The sequence below is a fragment of the Leishmania martiniquensis genome, chromosome 18, assembly GCF_017916325.1.
Source record: "Leishmania martiniquensis isolate LSCM1 chromosome 18, whole genome shotgun sequence".
In the NCBI taxonomy this organism is placed as follows: Eukaryota; Euglenozoa; class Kinetoplastea; order Trypanosomatida; family Trypanosomatidae; genus Leishmania; species Leishmania martiniquensis.
Window position 1 is genome coordinate 163,360 of NC_090153.1, and position 14,877 is coordinate 178,236.

The 14,877-nt window shown below is 61.9% G+C and overlaps 3 protein-coding genes across 3 annotated transcripts; all 3 read right to left on the reverse strand.

Annotated features, from left to right (window-relative positions):
• Positions 1 to 667: 667 nt before the first annotated feature.
• On the reverse strand, positions 668 to 5,854 carry LSCM1_06684 (uncharacterized protein; the record flags this gene model as incomplete). Its single annotated transcript, XM_067324095.1, has 1 exon — positions 668 to 5,854. The coding sequence occupies one exon, from the start codon at positions 5,852 to 5,854 to the stop codon at positions 668 to 670; it is 5,187 nt and encodes a 1,728-aa protein (XP_067179442.1).
• A 2,692-nt stretch (positions 5,855 to 8,546) lies between these two features.
• LSCM1_06685 (uncharacterized protein) lies at positions 8,547 to 10,235 on the reverse strand (the record flags this gene model as incomplete). The annotated part of the gene is made up of 1 exon (XM_067324096.1): positions 8,547 to 10,235. The coding sequence occupies one exon, from the start codon at positions 10,233 to 10,235 to the stop codon at positions 8,547 to 8,549; it is 1,689 nt and encodes a 562-aa protein (XP_067179443.1).
• A 3,183-nt stretch (positions 10,236 to 13,418) lies between these two features.
• Positions 13,419 to 14,021, reverse strand: LSCM1_06686 (uncharacterized protein; the record flags this gene model as incomplete). The annotated part of the gene is made up of 1 exon (XM_067324097.1): positions 13,419 to 14,021. The coding sequence occupies one exon, from the start codon at positions 14,019 to 14,021 to the stop codon at positions 13,419 to 13,421; it is 603 nt and encodes a 200-aa protein (XP_067179444.1).
• Positions 14,022 to 14,877: the final 856 nt, after the last annotated feature.

A 14,877-nucleotide genomic window follows, 5' to 3' on the forward strand; every position in this document is an offset into this window, starting at 1 on the left:
CTCATGCACAGGAGAGGCACCACACATGGCGAGCGACAGCCCTATGCCTCCCCTCAGCGGCAGTCATCCACTCGCTCACATGCGTCTGCGAAGAGGTGAGGCCAGCTGAAAGGACAAAAAGAAATCTTGGCCTCCCGTTGCGGCACGCATCCGCTCCATGGCCGGCACACCTGCACACACACACACGGATACGGTGTTACCTTTCATGCGCTGTGGCTCAGCCGTGAGATCCTCTCAGACGAGACCTTCTCTCACCAAATGGGGCCGTGCATCTAACGAGACCCGTTCGTCATTCCTCCATGGCTTTTTCACATACGGGCTTCGCGGATCAGTCAGGCGGACCTCGGTGCACGGCATCCCGTGATCCGAGTGGGATCGCTTTCAGGGCCCTCCTCGCAGGCGGAGGCTGCTGCGTCCCACGCCAGGGTCGTGGGGAGGGGGGAGATGAATGCCGGAGAGCTACAAAGACGACGCGGGCCGGCTTCAGGTCAGGACCCCCCCTCTGAGGAGGGAGGGAGCCAACAGGATGCCTCTACGTCAGGGAGCGGAGAGCTGCTTCCAAAGCTAAAAATAAAAAGCCTCCAACTGTGCGCAGAGGCGATGCGCTGAGTTGCTGACGTCTGCCATTCGCCCTTCGCTTGAATCCTGCGTAATCGCATGCTGCGCGCTAATCGCCTCTGCTGGATCTGCTGGCGCCCAGACTGCGCGGCACGCGCTTCAGGAGCTGAAATCGTGGCTTTGACGTCTCTTGCGCTGTCATCGGTGCCGCTGATGGCGCTTCCGGCGGGGTGAAGGATGCCTGCGACCGTGCAGGCGAAGCGTGCTGCCTCGCGTTCCAAAAGCGAAAGCCGCTGCGCCTGTCACTCGCCCTGGCGGCCCTCTCCGCTGTCGAAGAGACTGCCCACCTCACGTCCACCCCGGGGTCTCTGTGGAGAGCCGGTGAGCCGCTTATCCCTCGAGAGGGCGCGGAGGCACACTCAGTTGATGAAAGGCGTACCTTCGGCCCAGCACCGTCGCCATGACCGCTGCCGGCCAGTGGCGGGGCGGCGAATCGGCGGCGTGCAGTGGACCCTCCCGGCAGTGGATGCACCGCACCTTTCGCAAGGGAAGATAGTCTCGTGGTCGGCGTGCCGACCCGGCTGTCTCGGTTCGCCCCGCGACTCTCGCCTTGATCAGAATGGTCGGCGTACCATAACTGATCGAAGTCGAACGGGTTCATCCCGCGAAGCGCGCGTGCTCGCTGCAGGCGCTGCACCGCCAGCATCCATAGGGCTCGGCCGTATGAAAGAACCGGCGAGCGCACAGCGCCGCCGCTTCGACTCGGCGGGTGTGCGAAAGCGTCGTCACTGCCACCGTCGCTATCGCCTCTGTCTACCACGTCGTGCTGCATGGCCAACAGGAAGAGCACCCAATCGACACGCTGGCGGAAGTCAAGGACGAGCAGCACCGCATCCTGGGGCACATCGATTCGTTTGAACTCGGGGATGATGAGGTAGATCCGGTATGGAGCCCATAAAGGCCCACGCACCTCAGCGAACAGAGGGCAGCGGTAGCGCCGAAGGACCTCAAAGCTGGCGGGTCCGCAGAGGACGCCTCCAACGTCCTCCCAGGTTCGTGGGCCGCCAAGGCCAAGGTCGCTCTCATAGCCCACGACGCTGAAAGGAACGTACACGCGAGAATACGCGCAGGGAAAGTGGTGCAGCTCCCGTACATGTATCGGCCGAGTCGAGGCGGCAGCGGACGGGGACGGTAACGGCAGGGCACCCCCACCCTGTGGTGGTGCGGCGGCGACCGACCGCTGTTGCTGCGCAGGTGGGTACGCTCGCATGAAGCCCAGCGGCGGAGCCCCAACGGCACGGCCTCCCCGCCCCACAATGACCTTGTGCTTCACAAGCGTGCCAGCGGGGGGCATCTTTACAAGAACCTTACTTGGCTGCCGAGAGGGCGCTATGGGAACCATAGCACCTGGGATCAGCGGTGGGCGGAACTGGGACCGCTGTGCTACTGCTGCTGCTGGAGGTGAGGAGGCAGGCAGATGTGCCACTCGGCTCATCGTGACTGGCGTGCTGCGGGGCTTAGGCAGGTGCGACGCGACGGCCGCAGGCGACAGTGAAGGAGCTGGAGACTTCACAAGCGAGGTGCACAACGATGGAGTCGAAGAGGCACGCGGGGGGCGCGGTGACACTTGTGCGATGCGAGAGAGGTGAAAGAGTAGCTCTTTTCCGTCTCGCGAAAGCTTCACCAGTGCCGGCACGCGGCTTCCAGCCAGCTGTACCTCCACTGTAACGCCATGCTCAGAGAGGAGGGCTTGAGCGCGCAGGGCAGTGCGCTTGTCCACCTCACGCTGTACGGCGCGCCGGTGTGCCTGCAGCGGATCTAAGCCTTTGCTCAGCAAAGGCAGGCTTGCCGTTGCGCGAGGTGAGGTCAGCGCGCTACTGCCTGTGCTAGCAGTGCGCATGGTATGCGCGCCGTGCGCACCGGGTGTCGCCGATCGCTGTGAAGACGCAGAAATAGAGGGATTTACGCGGTGACGGAGCGGGGGACTGCGCGCCTGAGAAGCCACCGGCCTCGAACCGCATTTACTACGGGAAGGGCATTGGGCGTCACGCAGCGATGGCGCAGGTTCTGGCAGCCAGGAATCGGATGAGGATGCAGAATCGGATGCCACAGTATTATCTTGCCACGCCGTGCCGCGACTCGGGGAGACGTGAAGTCGGGTAGACTGAATCGAGGCGAGCCGCTCCGGAGTCACCAGCCCGGCGCCTCTCCAGTCGCGCTCGCTGTAGTCGCCTGACGGATTTGATGAGATGAGGTCACGCTCGGCGTCGTCATCCGCAGACACCGCCGCTGCGTGCCGAGGCTGTGCCGGTGAAGGCACAGCGTTGACAGCGGAGGGGACGGAAGGCTGCGCCAACGCACCCTGAGCCAGCTTCCCGGTATCGACGCCATCGGTGTGAGAAGCCGAGGACGCGCCGCGCTGTAGCTGCACAGGGGACGGTGATGACACCTTCACCGGTAGCCCAGCCTGGCCTGGGGCAGCGGACGAGCGAGGCGGTAGCTGAGTCGAAGTTAACCAGTCCTCGCTCAGGGAGCCACCGGTCCATTCCTCGGCACGCTCGTGTGTGGCCTCTCCAGCTACTCGCTCGCTGCGGCGACCATGTTGGGCCGCAGTTTGTGGGCTCGGCTCTGCAGTCTGTCCCTGCGCACGGCCCTGAGAGGACGATGGCGGAGGGGCTCGAGACTCCACGGCTTGCTCTGGCGTTGTCTCCCGCTCAGCGGAAGCGGTGCTCTGAATCGACGCAGATGGCGTGCCAGCGCCGCGGCGGCCGCCACCAAGACTGCTTACGCCGACTTTCGCATCTCTGTCGTCGGTGCGCATGGAGGATGCGGTAGCCGCAACCCTCTCAGATGGGTTACATGCATCGCCCTCTTCCCCAGCGGTGGGCCGCGTTTGCCGAGCAGCTGTTGCGAAGCCCTCCTCAACATCCTCGCGCTGCAGCGCTGTCGTGCTACAAGACTTGCCAGTGGCAATCGGTGGGATCGACAAGGTGGAAGAGTTCGTCGAGGATGCCTCATGGACCGTAGAAGCGGAGGTTGCTCGGGCATGGTACGAAGGCGGCCTCCCCACCACCAGATGCATCTGCCCCCGTAGCCGCTCCAGCTGTTGTGCGTGTAGACGAATAGAAGTGAGCTCCTCGCTGGTCACGGCCTCCGGCTGGTCCGGCAACGCGACGCGCACCTGCTCCACACGGGCCTGCGCGGCCACCTGCACCGCCATCTGCCGAGCCACCTCGCCACAGATGTGCTGTGCCACGTCGCGATCGCGGGCTTCGCTGAGGCGCTCGTAACGCTGCCTCTGGTCCTCTGTCGCCCTATCGCGCATGGAGAGTGCTTTCTCCCTCTGCTGCTGCCGCCGCGCAGCCAGTCGCTCACGCATCGCCAACTCCTCCTGCATCGATAGCGAGTGGTTTTCAACCGCGCCTCCACCGGTGGTGGCCAGCGCAAGTGCCGGTGGCGAGAGCCGTTCCTGGAGCGCGTCAAGCGGTGTGGTCGAAACTGCCAAAGACCGCGACGACGCACTCGCTGCAGCTGATGCGGCTGCCGCTCTCTTGTCGGTGGCAGATGCTGGCGCAAAGACCGATATGCCGCCGATGCGTCCGCCGTGGTGCTCGGTTGACCGGCTCGGCGGCGTGTAGCTCGCCTTCGACTCCCCGGAAGTATGAGGTGGAGGCAAAGGTGGCGGCGGCCGGACCGGAGGCGCGAACGCCACCGTCTCTTGAGCATCGCGCCACACCTCTTCCCGGGCCGACTGCGCTTGTTGGGCGAGCGAAACAATCAAAGACGTCTCGCCCTGTCGGCTGGCCCGTTGTGCATGCCGGGCCTTCGCGGCCGGCAATGCCGCACATTTTGAAGGCGGGCTGCGCACCAGGTAGTCGTGATCTGAGACCGCATGCGTATCGCTGCTGTCCGCCACGGCACTACTCTGCTGCAGACGCTGCGCACCTGCCCGGCTTCGCTGGCTCCAGACGGAGGCATCATTCATGAAAACGCAGTCGCTGGCGCCTAGAACGTCGTCTCGACGCTTACTGACACCGAAGTTCGCCAGCGGAGCGCTATCCTGAGCCGCCAGCGCCGACGCCCCCAAGTGCAGATGTTTCTCCTCATCATGAGGCCTTCCCTGCTCTCGATTCTGCTTTAGCAAAGAGGTGCCCTGGGTCATATCGGCAGCACGAAGTGCCGCCAGCCGCGCAGACAAGGTGGTCACTGACGACGGCGTTGGGAGGGTGACCGATACGCCCGTGGACAGGGGGGCATCATCCACGAGGGCCCGCGCTGGCGCCTCGCGGCGGATGCAGTTCATATCAGACGTGGAGGAGCTCGATGCCATCGGGGGTCTCGCCGCCGTGAAAGGAGACAGCGGCAGCGCCTCGCAAGGGGGCCAACGAGGCGCATGCAAAAGAGTCGCGGAGTCCGCTTGCGCCGTCGACGTGCCCGGGGTGACCAGCGACGTGTTGGGCAACTGCGCCTGTGAAATGGAGTTGCCAGCGAGGACGTCTCTGTCGATGTGCGCCTTCTTCGCAAAGTTGTCGGTAAGAGGGGTGCCCTGTCTCTGCGTGCACAGTGGCGGCGGCGGCGCGAGGGTGATGAGCGGGGTAGCTTGCGCGCTGCGAATGCCGGTTGCCGGTGCTGCAGACGGTGTCGAAGAGGCGGTCAACGCCGGAGCCGCAGTTGCCGCTGGAGTTGAGGTTCGGCCCGGTTTCCCTGTTGGTGTGGATCGGAAGGTGCGGCGGCCATCAACCCGCCAAAAGTCTAAAGTGGCTGCGTAAGTGGCCGAGAATGCCGTCTCGGACTCAGTCGTTGCACTCGCAGAGGAGGTCCTCTCGCGAGAGTAAGAAGCCGTGACTGGCGTGGGCACCGACGGGTCTGGGGTAGGCAAAAGGTTGCCCACCCGCGCTGAGTGTGGCGTCGACGATGGCCGGCATATAGAGGAGACGCCTAAGTCTGCTGTGCTAGGGGCAACGGACCTTGGCCCGGCTCTCCGCAGCGCCACTGCGGCAGCGCGGCTCGTCGGGCTGCCGTGCAGTTGTAGCCCTTCAACGCGGTCTTTGAAACCCCAGTGACTGGCTCTTGGGGACAAGGCAGCCGTGCCAGCAGCAGCGTATGTGCGAGCGTTGGGACTGGGGACGCGCTTGTCAGCCCCTATGACATCGTCGATGTTGCGCACCACATCGTGTAGCCGCGCGCGGATTGCCTCGATCGAGTTGGAGAAGGGGGACGACGTCTCCAGGGCAGCACGGTTGGTGCCGGTAGTGCTCGTCCTCAGTGGGCTCTGAAGGCCGTAGAAGCTCGACATTGGCGGTGCACTTCAACGTAACGTCCTCCTTCCCTGCTCCGCTAGGAGATTGCGAACGGCGACACCCGAGTCGAAGCAGTCAGACGGAAACCCGCGCGATCGCTTGGCGTCTAGTGTGCAGAGGGGAAGACGTCGAGTTGTGCTAATATGGAGTGGGGTAAAGGTGCGTGTGTGTGTGTGTGAAAGGGGGGGCACGATCGATGAGAGGAAGTGTGGAGGTGCGAGCGGGTGCCGTAGAGGAGGAAAATGGTGCGGGGAAAAAGAGGGGGAGGCGTCCCTGCAGGTCAGAGCTGTGGCCGAACCATCAAGAGACCCGCAGAAAAGAGAAGACCCAAACGCAACAGGTGAAAACCCAATCGGGGATGTATCAACGACAACCAGTGAGCGATCTAACAGGTGACAAGAGAAACAGAAACAAAAAACAGAGGAGGAGGAGGAGAGGGCGGGGCGGGGCGGGGGGGCGCAGATGCACACGCGCATAGACCCCCTTTGCTCAAGAGAGGGAGGGCGGGGAAAGGGCTGCAACGGCGTCAAAAAAAAAGACGCATGTAGGTCGCTGCCTTCTCTCCAATCCGCTGTTACCCTATCCTCTCAGACTCCTTCAGCCGCCAAAACCCACCGCGCACGAGAAAAACCTGCGTGCGGACCAGGGCCCGTAAGTTTGCGTGTGCGTGCGTGTGTGTGTAAGTGTGTGTGTAAGTGTGTGTGTAAGTGTGTGTGTGTGGTGTGTGTGTATGTGTATGTGTATGCGCAGGACGCCCAGAGCCAAGACGCTGGCGGCGGCCAAGGGTAAAGAAAACAACGCGTATAAACAACAGAATCATTCAGAGGACGAGAGACATCCAGAAAATGTGCATCTGATGGACCTGCAAGCACATGCGGAGCGTCAGGAGGGGGGAAACCGTCAGCAGCTTTCCCTGCACCGCCACCCTTACACCTGTGCACGCACGTTTCAAGATTTTTAAAAAAAGGACAGACGCCGTTCGCGTGTTGTCGCGCAGCAGTCACCCACAACCAAACCAACAGGCACATAGAGAGAAAGAGAGAGAGGCAGTGAGTACGTGCAACACGTTCTGTTCGATACCAATGGGATCAGTGGAGAGGCGAGGATGGAGCCGGGCGCCGTCTACGCGGCTTCACCTCTGTTGTGACGCCTTTCCCCCCTCCTCCCTCCGCTGAGGTGTGCGGCTCCCCGGTGGCGGAAGAGCGCGCCTCCGTGCGCGGTGCCTTCCCGGGTGTCCCGGGCCCCACACGCTGCGTCTGGAGACGCCGAGCCGCCGCCTCCCCCCTCTCCTATTCCCTCCCATCCCCCGCCAGTGCCGAGCCACTGCTGGCCGTGGCGGGGCGGCAGTGCCTTGGCCGCGTGGAGCGCTCAGGGCGGTGGATCGCCGCGGATGGCTGCGGTGAGGTCGTGAGCTGCGTTGCCCTGCAGCGACCCGCGACGGAGCACGTGCCCTTGCCATCCATGTGGTAGCCGAGCTGCCCGCGTGACTCGAGCGCACCCGCCCTCCCCTCTGAAGGGGTGCGCCGGGTGGACGGCGGCCGGCGCCACGCGAGCTGCTGTGTGGCAGCCTGCGGAGCGTGAGGAGGGAAGGGGGGTGGGGGCAGCGGTGGAGGCAAGTGCCGTGCACAGATGACGGAGTCGGACGCGCGGCTGCAACGCGCGTCTCCCCAGCTGCTGCTGCTGGCGCTGGTGCGCCCCACGCGAGGGAGGTGTGAGCGGCCGGGCACGGGGGTGTGGGGGAGGGGCGCGCGGAGCTGAGCGGAGTGCTGCATGGCAGAGAGCGGAGCACGCGCTGAACCACGCAAGAGAAAAAGCGGACGCACGTTTTTTACTCGAACACCTCAAACGCATCGGCATTCACCACAGAGCCGCACGTGCCTCCGTGGCCCAGCGGCTCCTGTAAAGGAGTCGCGTCCACCCAAAGCTTACGGTGTTTCCCCATCCATTGCTTTTCTACTGTATTAAGTGCAAACCAAGATCCCAAAGAACGCTCCGCATCACTGCAGCGCCACCCATGGAGAAAGACCAGTTGGCCGGCGCCTGTAGCCGCTGAAACGTTGGCACAATTCTCAATTGGCAGGGCCGAACATTAGCCGGCCAGCGCCTGGTTGCGGCAGGGCGCCACCTAAGCCCTGCTTACTATCACGAATCAAGTATAAAGCTCTCTCCGGGGACTCTTTCTGCGCGTTCTGAGGCTTTCCGCCGCCACAACTGCGCTAGCTGTCCCCCTCCCCCCCGGCATAACGGCGATGTGCCCCGCCGGCGGCATCAGGAGAAAGGGTGAGACACCACATCCTCAGAGAGGGAAGACAAGGCGCACACAACTCGGTGCTCGGCCGCTCCGACCTTCGTGCGCCGTTTTCTCAGCTCTTTCCGCGCCGTCGCGCCCGTATATGCGGACTACGACCAACAGTAGGCACATCTGCACGGCATAGTATACAGAACGACGTCTGCACATGTGTGCGCGACGCCCCTCACCGGCCCGCCCTCTGACGCTGTTGCCTCCAGTGAGGCAGAAAGCGAAAGAGGAAGCAAAAAAATAAAAGCACCCAAAGGGTTCACGCACACATGTATACACACACATACAGTCTTACAATGGGCTAACTCTCAAAAACATGAACATCTTAACATCATCACCTCTGTGACCCACCCACCCACCCCTTTTTTTTCACAGACCGCCTCGCAGTGTTACCGTTTCGGCTCAAACTTGTGAAAAACGATACTTGAGCCAATGACGAGCACGGCGCCAAGCACGAAAGCCAGCGTCGGCTCGTATCTTCCGATAGCAGAGCTCATCATCCCGCTAACAATCACAGCGACGCCGGTGGCGAACCCTTTCAAGATATTGTCGGCGTACTTTACTACGAGGGCGACCAGCAGACCACCAAAGGCGTGAATGGAGACGAGCGCCCATGTGAGAGGCTGATCGTAGCGTTGCCAGAAGTAAAAGGGTCGCACGGGGCAGTGGTCCTTCGTGTGGCGGGTCACCCCCGTCTCTGCGACCGGTGCGGAGAAGATATTCCAGTGCACAGCCTGTCCACAATGCGCGCTCGCGTACCAGTTTGGCACGACGTCGAGGATCATCATCGAAAGAAATGCTAGAGGGATGCCGAAGAGTGAGAGCTGAATGTTACGAATCGACAGGGTGGGGCTCGTCGTCTTGATAACCATCTCGAAGTACACGCCGGCGTAGCTAGAGGACAGGCCAGAGACCAGACACGCCGCGATCCCGATTAGCGCACTCCCGCTCGGCTGCTCGTTGTTGTCAGCGCGCTGGGCCTCAGCACTGCTGGCCCCCGGGGACCTCGCCGGCACGCTCAAGAGGTGTGGTGCGGGCGTTAGGTGCGTTCCCTCGCCAGCACCGCGCGCCCCGAGCTGCGCACCAAGCACGCCAGCAGTAAGCGCGGCGAGTGACAGCCACTGCATCGGTGAGAGCTTGCGGCCCAGCAGCCAGACGGAAAATATGGCCGTGGACAGCAGCTTTGTCTGAGACCACACCTGGAAGGACACGGCATCCAGGTTCGATAGCCCTACAAAGATCAAAAGGTTTTGAAGATTGAACAGGCACGCTGGCACAAACAGCTTCAGCGTGTCGCGCTTGCACACGGAAGCGGACAGCATGAAGCAGTAGAGTGAGCAGAGGGCCTGAAGGCCTCTGTGCGTTACGAAGAACTTGTGCTTGCGCGGGAGCGCGGGGGCCTCAAGGCCGCCGTTCCATTCACCATACCCAGGCACCGGTCTGCTCGTGTACATCGGCGAGTTCGACCGCCCCGTGGAGGACTTTGGACGAAGCGGGCGTCGTAGCTGCCTCGAGAACGACGCTGCAGTGTTGAGGGGATTGTTATTGCAGTATACACTCGTCACCGGCCGTGCGCCATGTGCGTCGTGGTCTGCGCCGAATTCGTCCCCCGGCTGGCAGCTGCTTTCTACAGCGGCGCTCACAACCGCCAGAGGCAGCGGCGGCGGGGTGGAAGAGGAGGTGATTCGCGCATCTGCCACCTCCTCCTCGACAAATGGCTGCGTGTCGACCCTCTCTGTTGGAGAGGCCACACGCTCCATGCTCTTGACGCCATCCTCACGGGTGAGCGGCACATCCGACTCAATCACGAGCACTGAGTGGAAGGTGCTGTTCGCACGATCGCTCGAGGCGACGGTCTGCCGGAACTGCTTGTACACGTCGTCCACCCCGTAGATGATGAGGCACAAGATCATCTTTGCAATCTCCTGGTTCATGACCAAGGTAGAGGTGTGGTAGTTCTGCGACGCCTCCACGTTATGCCGCGAGAAGCGGGTCATCACAACAAGCAGGCTGTTCTGTACAACGAGTACGATGAGGCTCACCGTCGCCATCGAGAAGATGTGGTGGAGCAGGGCCATTGTTTTTTCCCGGCCCGGGGCTCACCCACAACTCTCTCTCTTCGTGTGCGAGGATGCCTGATGGGGGGCGAGGACGTGGCCGCCAAGCTAACGCTCTCCTCAACCACGTCCTCGAGACCCTACACACACGGAAAAAGTGGCAACGGAGATCCAGCGCCCAGGGCCGGACAAACGGCTGCCCTCGCACTGCTGAGAGGAAGGATGAAGAAATTGGTGTGCGTGTGTGTACGTGAGAGCTGAGAAAGAGATGGGAAAAGTCTAGGAAGAGTGCACGTCACGTAGCGAGCAATGAAAAGGTAACAGTCACGGAAAAGACGGAGAAAAAGTGACGACAGTACCGAATCAACGAGCAAGGGGAATGCAGAGAAAGGGAGAGGAGGGGGTGGGGGTTAAGGGCCGAAAGGAGAAGGCGTGGAGTGGGGAAGAGATCGCGGAGCAGCCGATGCCGCCAGAGCCCACGACAAGCCACTCGCCGAGACGTGAGCGACTGCAGACGCCAAGCAGCTTACACACACATACAAACACGACGCCTTTCAGAAAGCGGAACGTTTCCGCTCCTCCTTTTCTTGTGACCGCCCCCGCCTTCCGCTCTATCCCGCTCGTATGTTTCACGAGGCCGACCTCAGTAATGAGAGGAGAGAGAAACAGCAGCGCGATCGCATCGCACGCATAACCCGGAAAGGCGAACCAATGGCAGAACTTATGAGAGAAGACAAGGAGAACGAGCAAAGAAAAAAAAAGGGGTGCGAGGGGAAGCGATCACGCGGAAGAGCCCGCACAAGCCCACCTCTGATAATTGTCAACGAAGAGAAAATAGTGAGGAAAAGAGGGGAAAGAGGGCGGAGGGACGGCGAAGCGCACCGGCAGCTCGGGTAGGCGGCCACCCGCTGAGCAGCGAAAGAGCGTAAGAAGCGGGGAAAAGGGGAACAGAGAGAAAATGGGTGGCCGCGAGTGAGATGGAAAAGGAAACAGGGGAGGACAACGACGATGGAGTGAGCCATCCGCGATTCACCAAGGGTCGAAAAGGAGGGGGAAGGGGAGAGAGAAAGGCCAGCTTAGCCACAAACACACAGACACAGACACACATACAGACAGAAGAAAGTAACAGGAGGAAAAGGGGATCGGGTCACGCAGGCGGGCGAGGAGGGCTTCGGTCCACGACACACCTTCTGCCGTAAAAGGGCGAGAGCGCGCGCGGAAAAAAAATTAGAAGACCGCAAGAACAAAAAGAGAGACACGATCACAGAACGGGGGAGAGAATGCCCAGCCGTGCCACACGTAGAAGCCGATAGATCTGCACGCACACAGACAAGCAGATAACTGATATGCCTATATTATGACGATGTGTGCGCTTTTTGTGTCTATTTCTGCGACTCTGTGCGCCCTTCGTGTGGTACGACGACGCAGACGGTGATCGTTCGAAATGGCACAGAGGAGAGAGAGATGCACGAGAAGAGGGCGTGGAGGCACGCCCGCGGGCCAAGCAATGTGTTCGGTGGGTTGGATGAAGGGGGAAAGTGAGAAATCTGTGCGCGATAGGCGTCGATTATGTGGGGAGCGCGGTAAACACACACACCTGCACGTACACTTTACTTTAGGTCACCTTTGAAGCCCGGGAACTTGGGCACTGGCGTCCTTCGCCTTTCGTTCGAGGGGCGACCGTCTCACTCGGCCTTTGAAGCCCCAGGGAACCATCAAGAAGAGCAGGAAAGAGGAGGAGGAGAAACGAACGGCATCAGTTAGCATGTAGAGGAAGGGTTTCCTCTCACCTTCTCGGTGAAAGAGAAACGTGCGTCCGCTCTTTCTCTTGCGTGGTTCAGCGCGTGCTCCGCTCTCTGCCATGCAGCACTCCGCTCAGCTCCGCGCGCCCCTCCCCCACACCCCCGTGCCCGGCCGCTCACACCTCCCTCGCGTGGGGCGCACCAGCGCCAGCAGCAGCAGCTGGGGAGACGCGCGTTGCAGCCGCGCGTCCGACTCCGTCATCTGTGCACGGCACTTGCCTCCACCGCTGCCCCCACCCCCCTTCCCTCCTCACGCTCCGCAGGCTGCCACACAGCAGCTCGCGTGGCGCCGGCCGCCGTCCACCCGGCGCACCCCTTCAGAGGGGAGGGCGGGTGCGCTCGAGTCACGCGGGCAGCTCGGCTACCACATGGATGGCAAGGGCACGTGCTCCGTCGCGGGTCGCTGCAGGGCAACGCAGCTCACGACCTCACCGCAGCCATCCGCGGCGATCCACCGCCCTGAGCGCTCCACGCGGCCAAGGCACTGCCGCCCCGCCACGGCCAGCAGTGACTCGGCACTGGCGGGGGATGGGAGGGAATAGGAGAGGGGGGAGGCGGCGGCTCGGCGTCTCCAGACGCAGCGTGTGGGGCCCGGGACACCCGGGAAGGCACCGCGCACGGAGGCGCGCTCCTCAATCCTCAGTGGCCCAGCGAAGGGGAAGTAAAAACGGACCTTTTTTTTCCTGTCTAGCTCCCCTCCTTCCAGCATGAACATCTCCAGTGCATCACCACGGCGCATATAAGCCTTTCGTGCACTGGGGCAGGAGTCGTAGTCCGCTTGAGTGAGGTGGCCCCGCCGTCGAATGATTCCATGCGGCCCAGCAGCCCTTCCTGCCCATCCACACGGCGCAGGCAGCGGAATAAACACACGTAGAAGTCAGCGTCGAAAGCAAAGGAAAGGCGAGCGTCATCACTGCAGGCCGTGGGCGTGGAGGTGGAAATGTACCGGCAGAGACCCACAAGGCGTGATTCCGGATAACTGCATCGTCGCCCTACGCGCACACCAGCGCATACGTGCGTGTGCGCGTATGCGTCCATAGATGCCGAAGGCCCGTTTAACGCCTTGCCGTAGTATCCCGCTGTGGAAGCGAGGCAATGGGTAGGGCACGCGCGAGAGAGCCGAAAGAGAAAGAGGGGGAGCGAAACGGAAAAGAACAGCGCGCACAAACCGAAAATCTTCAAGTAGGGGGCAGACATGCGTCCCACACATGCACACACAGATACACCCGCCCGCGCAGAAGAGGGAGCGGGAGACAGGGGGGAAGAGGGAGCACAGCTTGGCTTCTCTTCCGCTCTCCTTCTGCTGCCCCTCTCCATTCCACCTCTTTTCCTCCGCTTGGCCGGAGACCCCCCCGCCCCCAGCCCCATACACGCTTGTGCAATGCCGGCTATCTGCTTGCCTTTACTTCTTTGAGGTCGCCGACGCTGGGGCTTCGTCCCCCCACGGTATGTGCTCATTTAAGTGCCCGTTTGGGTTGCTGTTCTCTATCTTGCGCAGCTTGTTCACCCGGTCCTCGATGTAGCCTAGCGAAGACGTGCAGTCCACCACTGGAACGTACTTGGGGTTATACTGCGTCGGGGCCCGCTTGTGTGCCATGAAGTCACGCGTCTTTGCAAGCTCCTCCGCTGCATGCTTTGCCGCGATGTTGGCACGCGCCATGGGAGTGTCGTTCGTTTTGGGGTGGTGTGCGTCGAGCGCGCGCTTCACGCCGGCTACGGTTGCTGCCACGGAGGCGGCGGAGGGCTGAATCCTTGCGCAGTGGTGCCCCTCCGCGGAGGATGGGCCGTCAATCGAAATCGCCTTCACTGTGTGCGTTTCGGGGAGGATCATCTGAAACTTACTGTGGTGCTCAGGCGTCTTGAAGCCGGCGTAGCGGCGGCCCTTGCCGGGGGCGCGCGGGATCGAACGGTCCATGACCCACTCCGGAGTGAGGTGAGCAGCCGCCTTGCTCGTGGGGAAGAGGTCGCCGTGACCGCTACGCAGGAAAGCGCAACGCCGCAGCATGTTTGCTTGTGTGCGCAGATGCAATACGGCACCGGTGAGTATATAGCCAGAGAAACGCCCGCACAGGCAGACACTATCGCAATCACGGCAACGACAACAAGACACTGTGTACAGCGGACGAAAATGGAACGAATGAAGGGAGGTGTGCCTTCGGCTTGCCGCAGCGCTGCAGCAAGAAGCTGACAGCCGTCGCGCGCGCGGAGGAGTCGTGCACAGAAGCGCCAAAGGAGCGAGCAGCGCGTGCCCAGGATGCAGGTCCGTTCGCCCACCTGTGCGCGCGTTGATGTGGGTGGACCGCCGCGCGTGTGGTCAGTACCGTCTGGCCGCAGCGGTGGCAGCACCCGCTACCGGTTACAGGAAAGAAATGAAAAGGGTGAAGGGGTGAAACAAGGGAGGCACAAGAATGTTCCTTGGAGGCGCAGCAACGCAGCGGGGAAGCGCGGCGACGACTTGCGCTGCAGAGAGCGTGAAAGGTATAGATTCAGCTACTACGAGACGAGACTAGAAGCAGAGGGAGACGAGGGCGGCAATCCAACGGAGAAGCGTGCAGCGCACTCCCTATTGTACACGCGGTCGAATCCGAAAGGCGAACACACGCACAAGCAGCCTGTGGAGCTGAAGCGAACGCACACTTCTATTCCTCTGTCGCGTCTTCTGGTGTGCAGCAATGTGTATGCCGAGAGACTAAGAGGGCAGACCAGCAGCGCTGGGGAATGTTGAGCACCTGCGATGGGTGGCGCGCCACCCACACGTGCGCCAAGAAATGAGCATACAAAGGTCAGGGTCGGCACAGAGGGAAAGAGTCGCGAGAAAGTCGGAACGGTCATGGTGAGCCCAGAGCGCACACAACATTGCG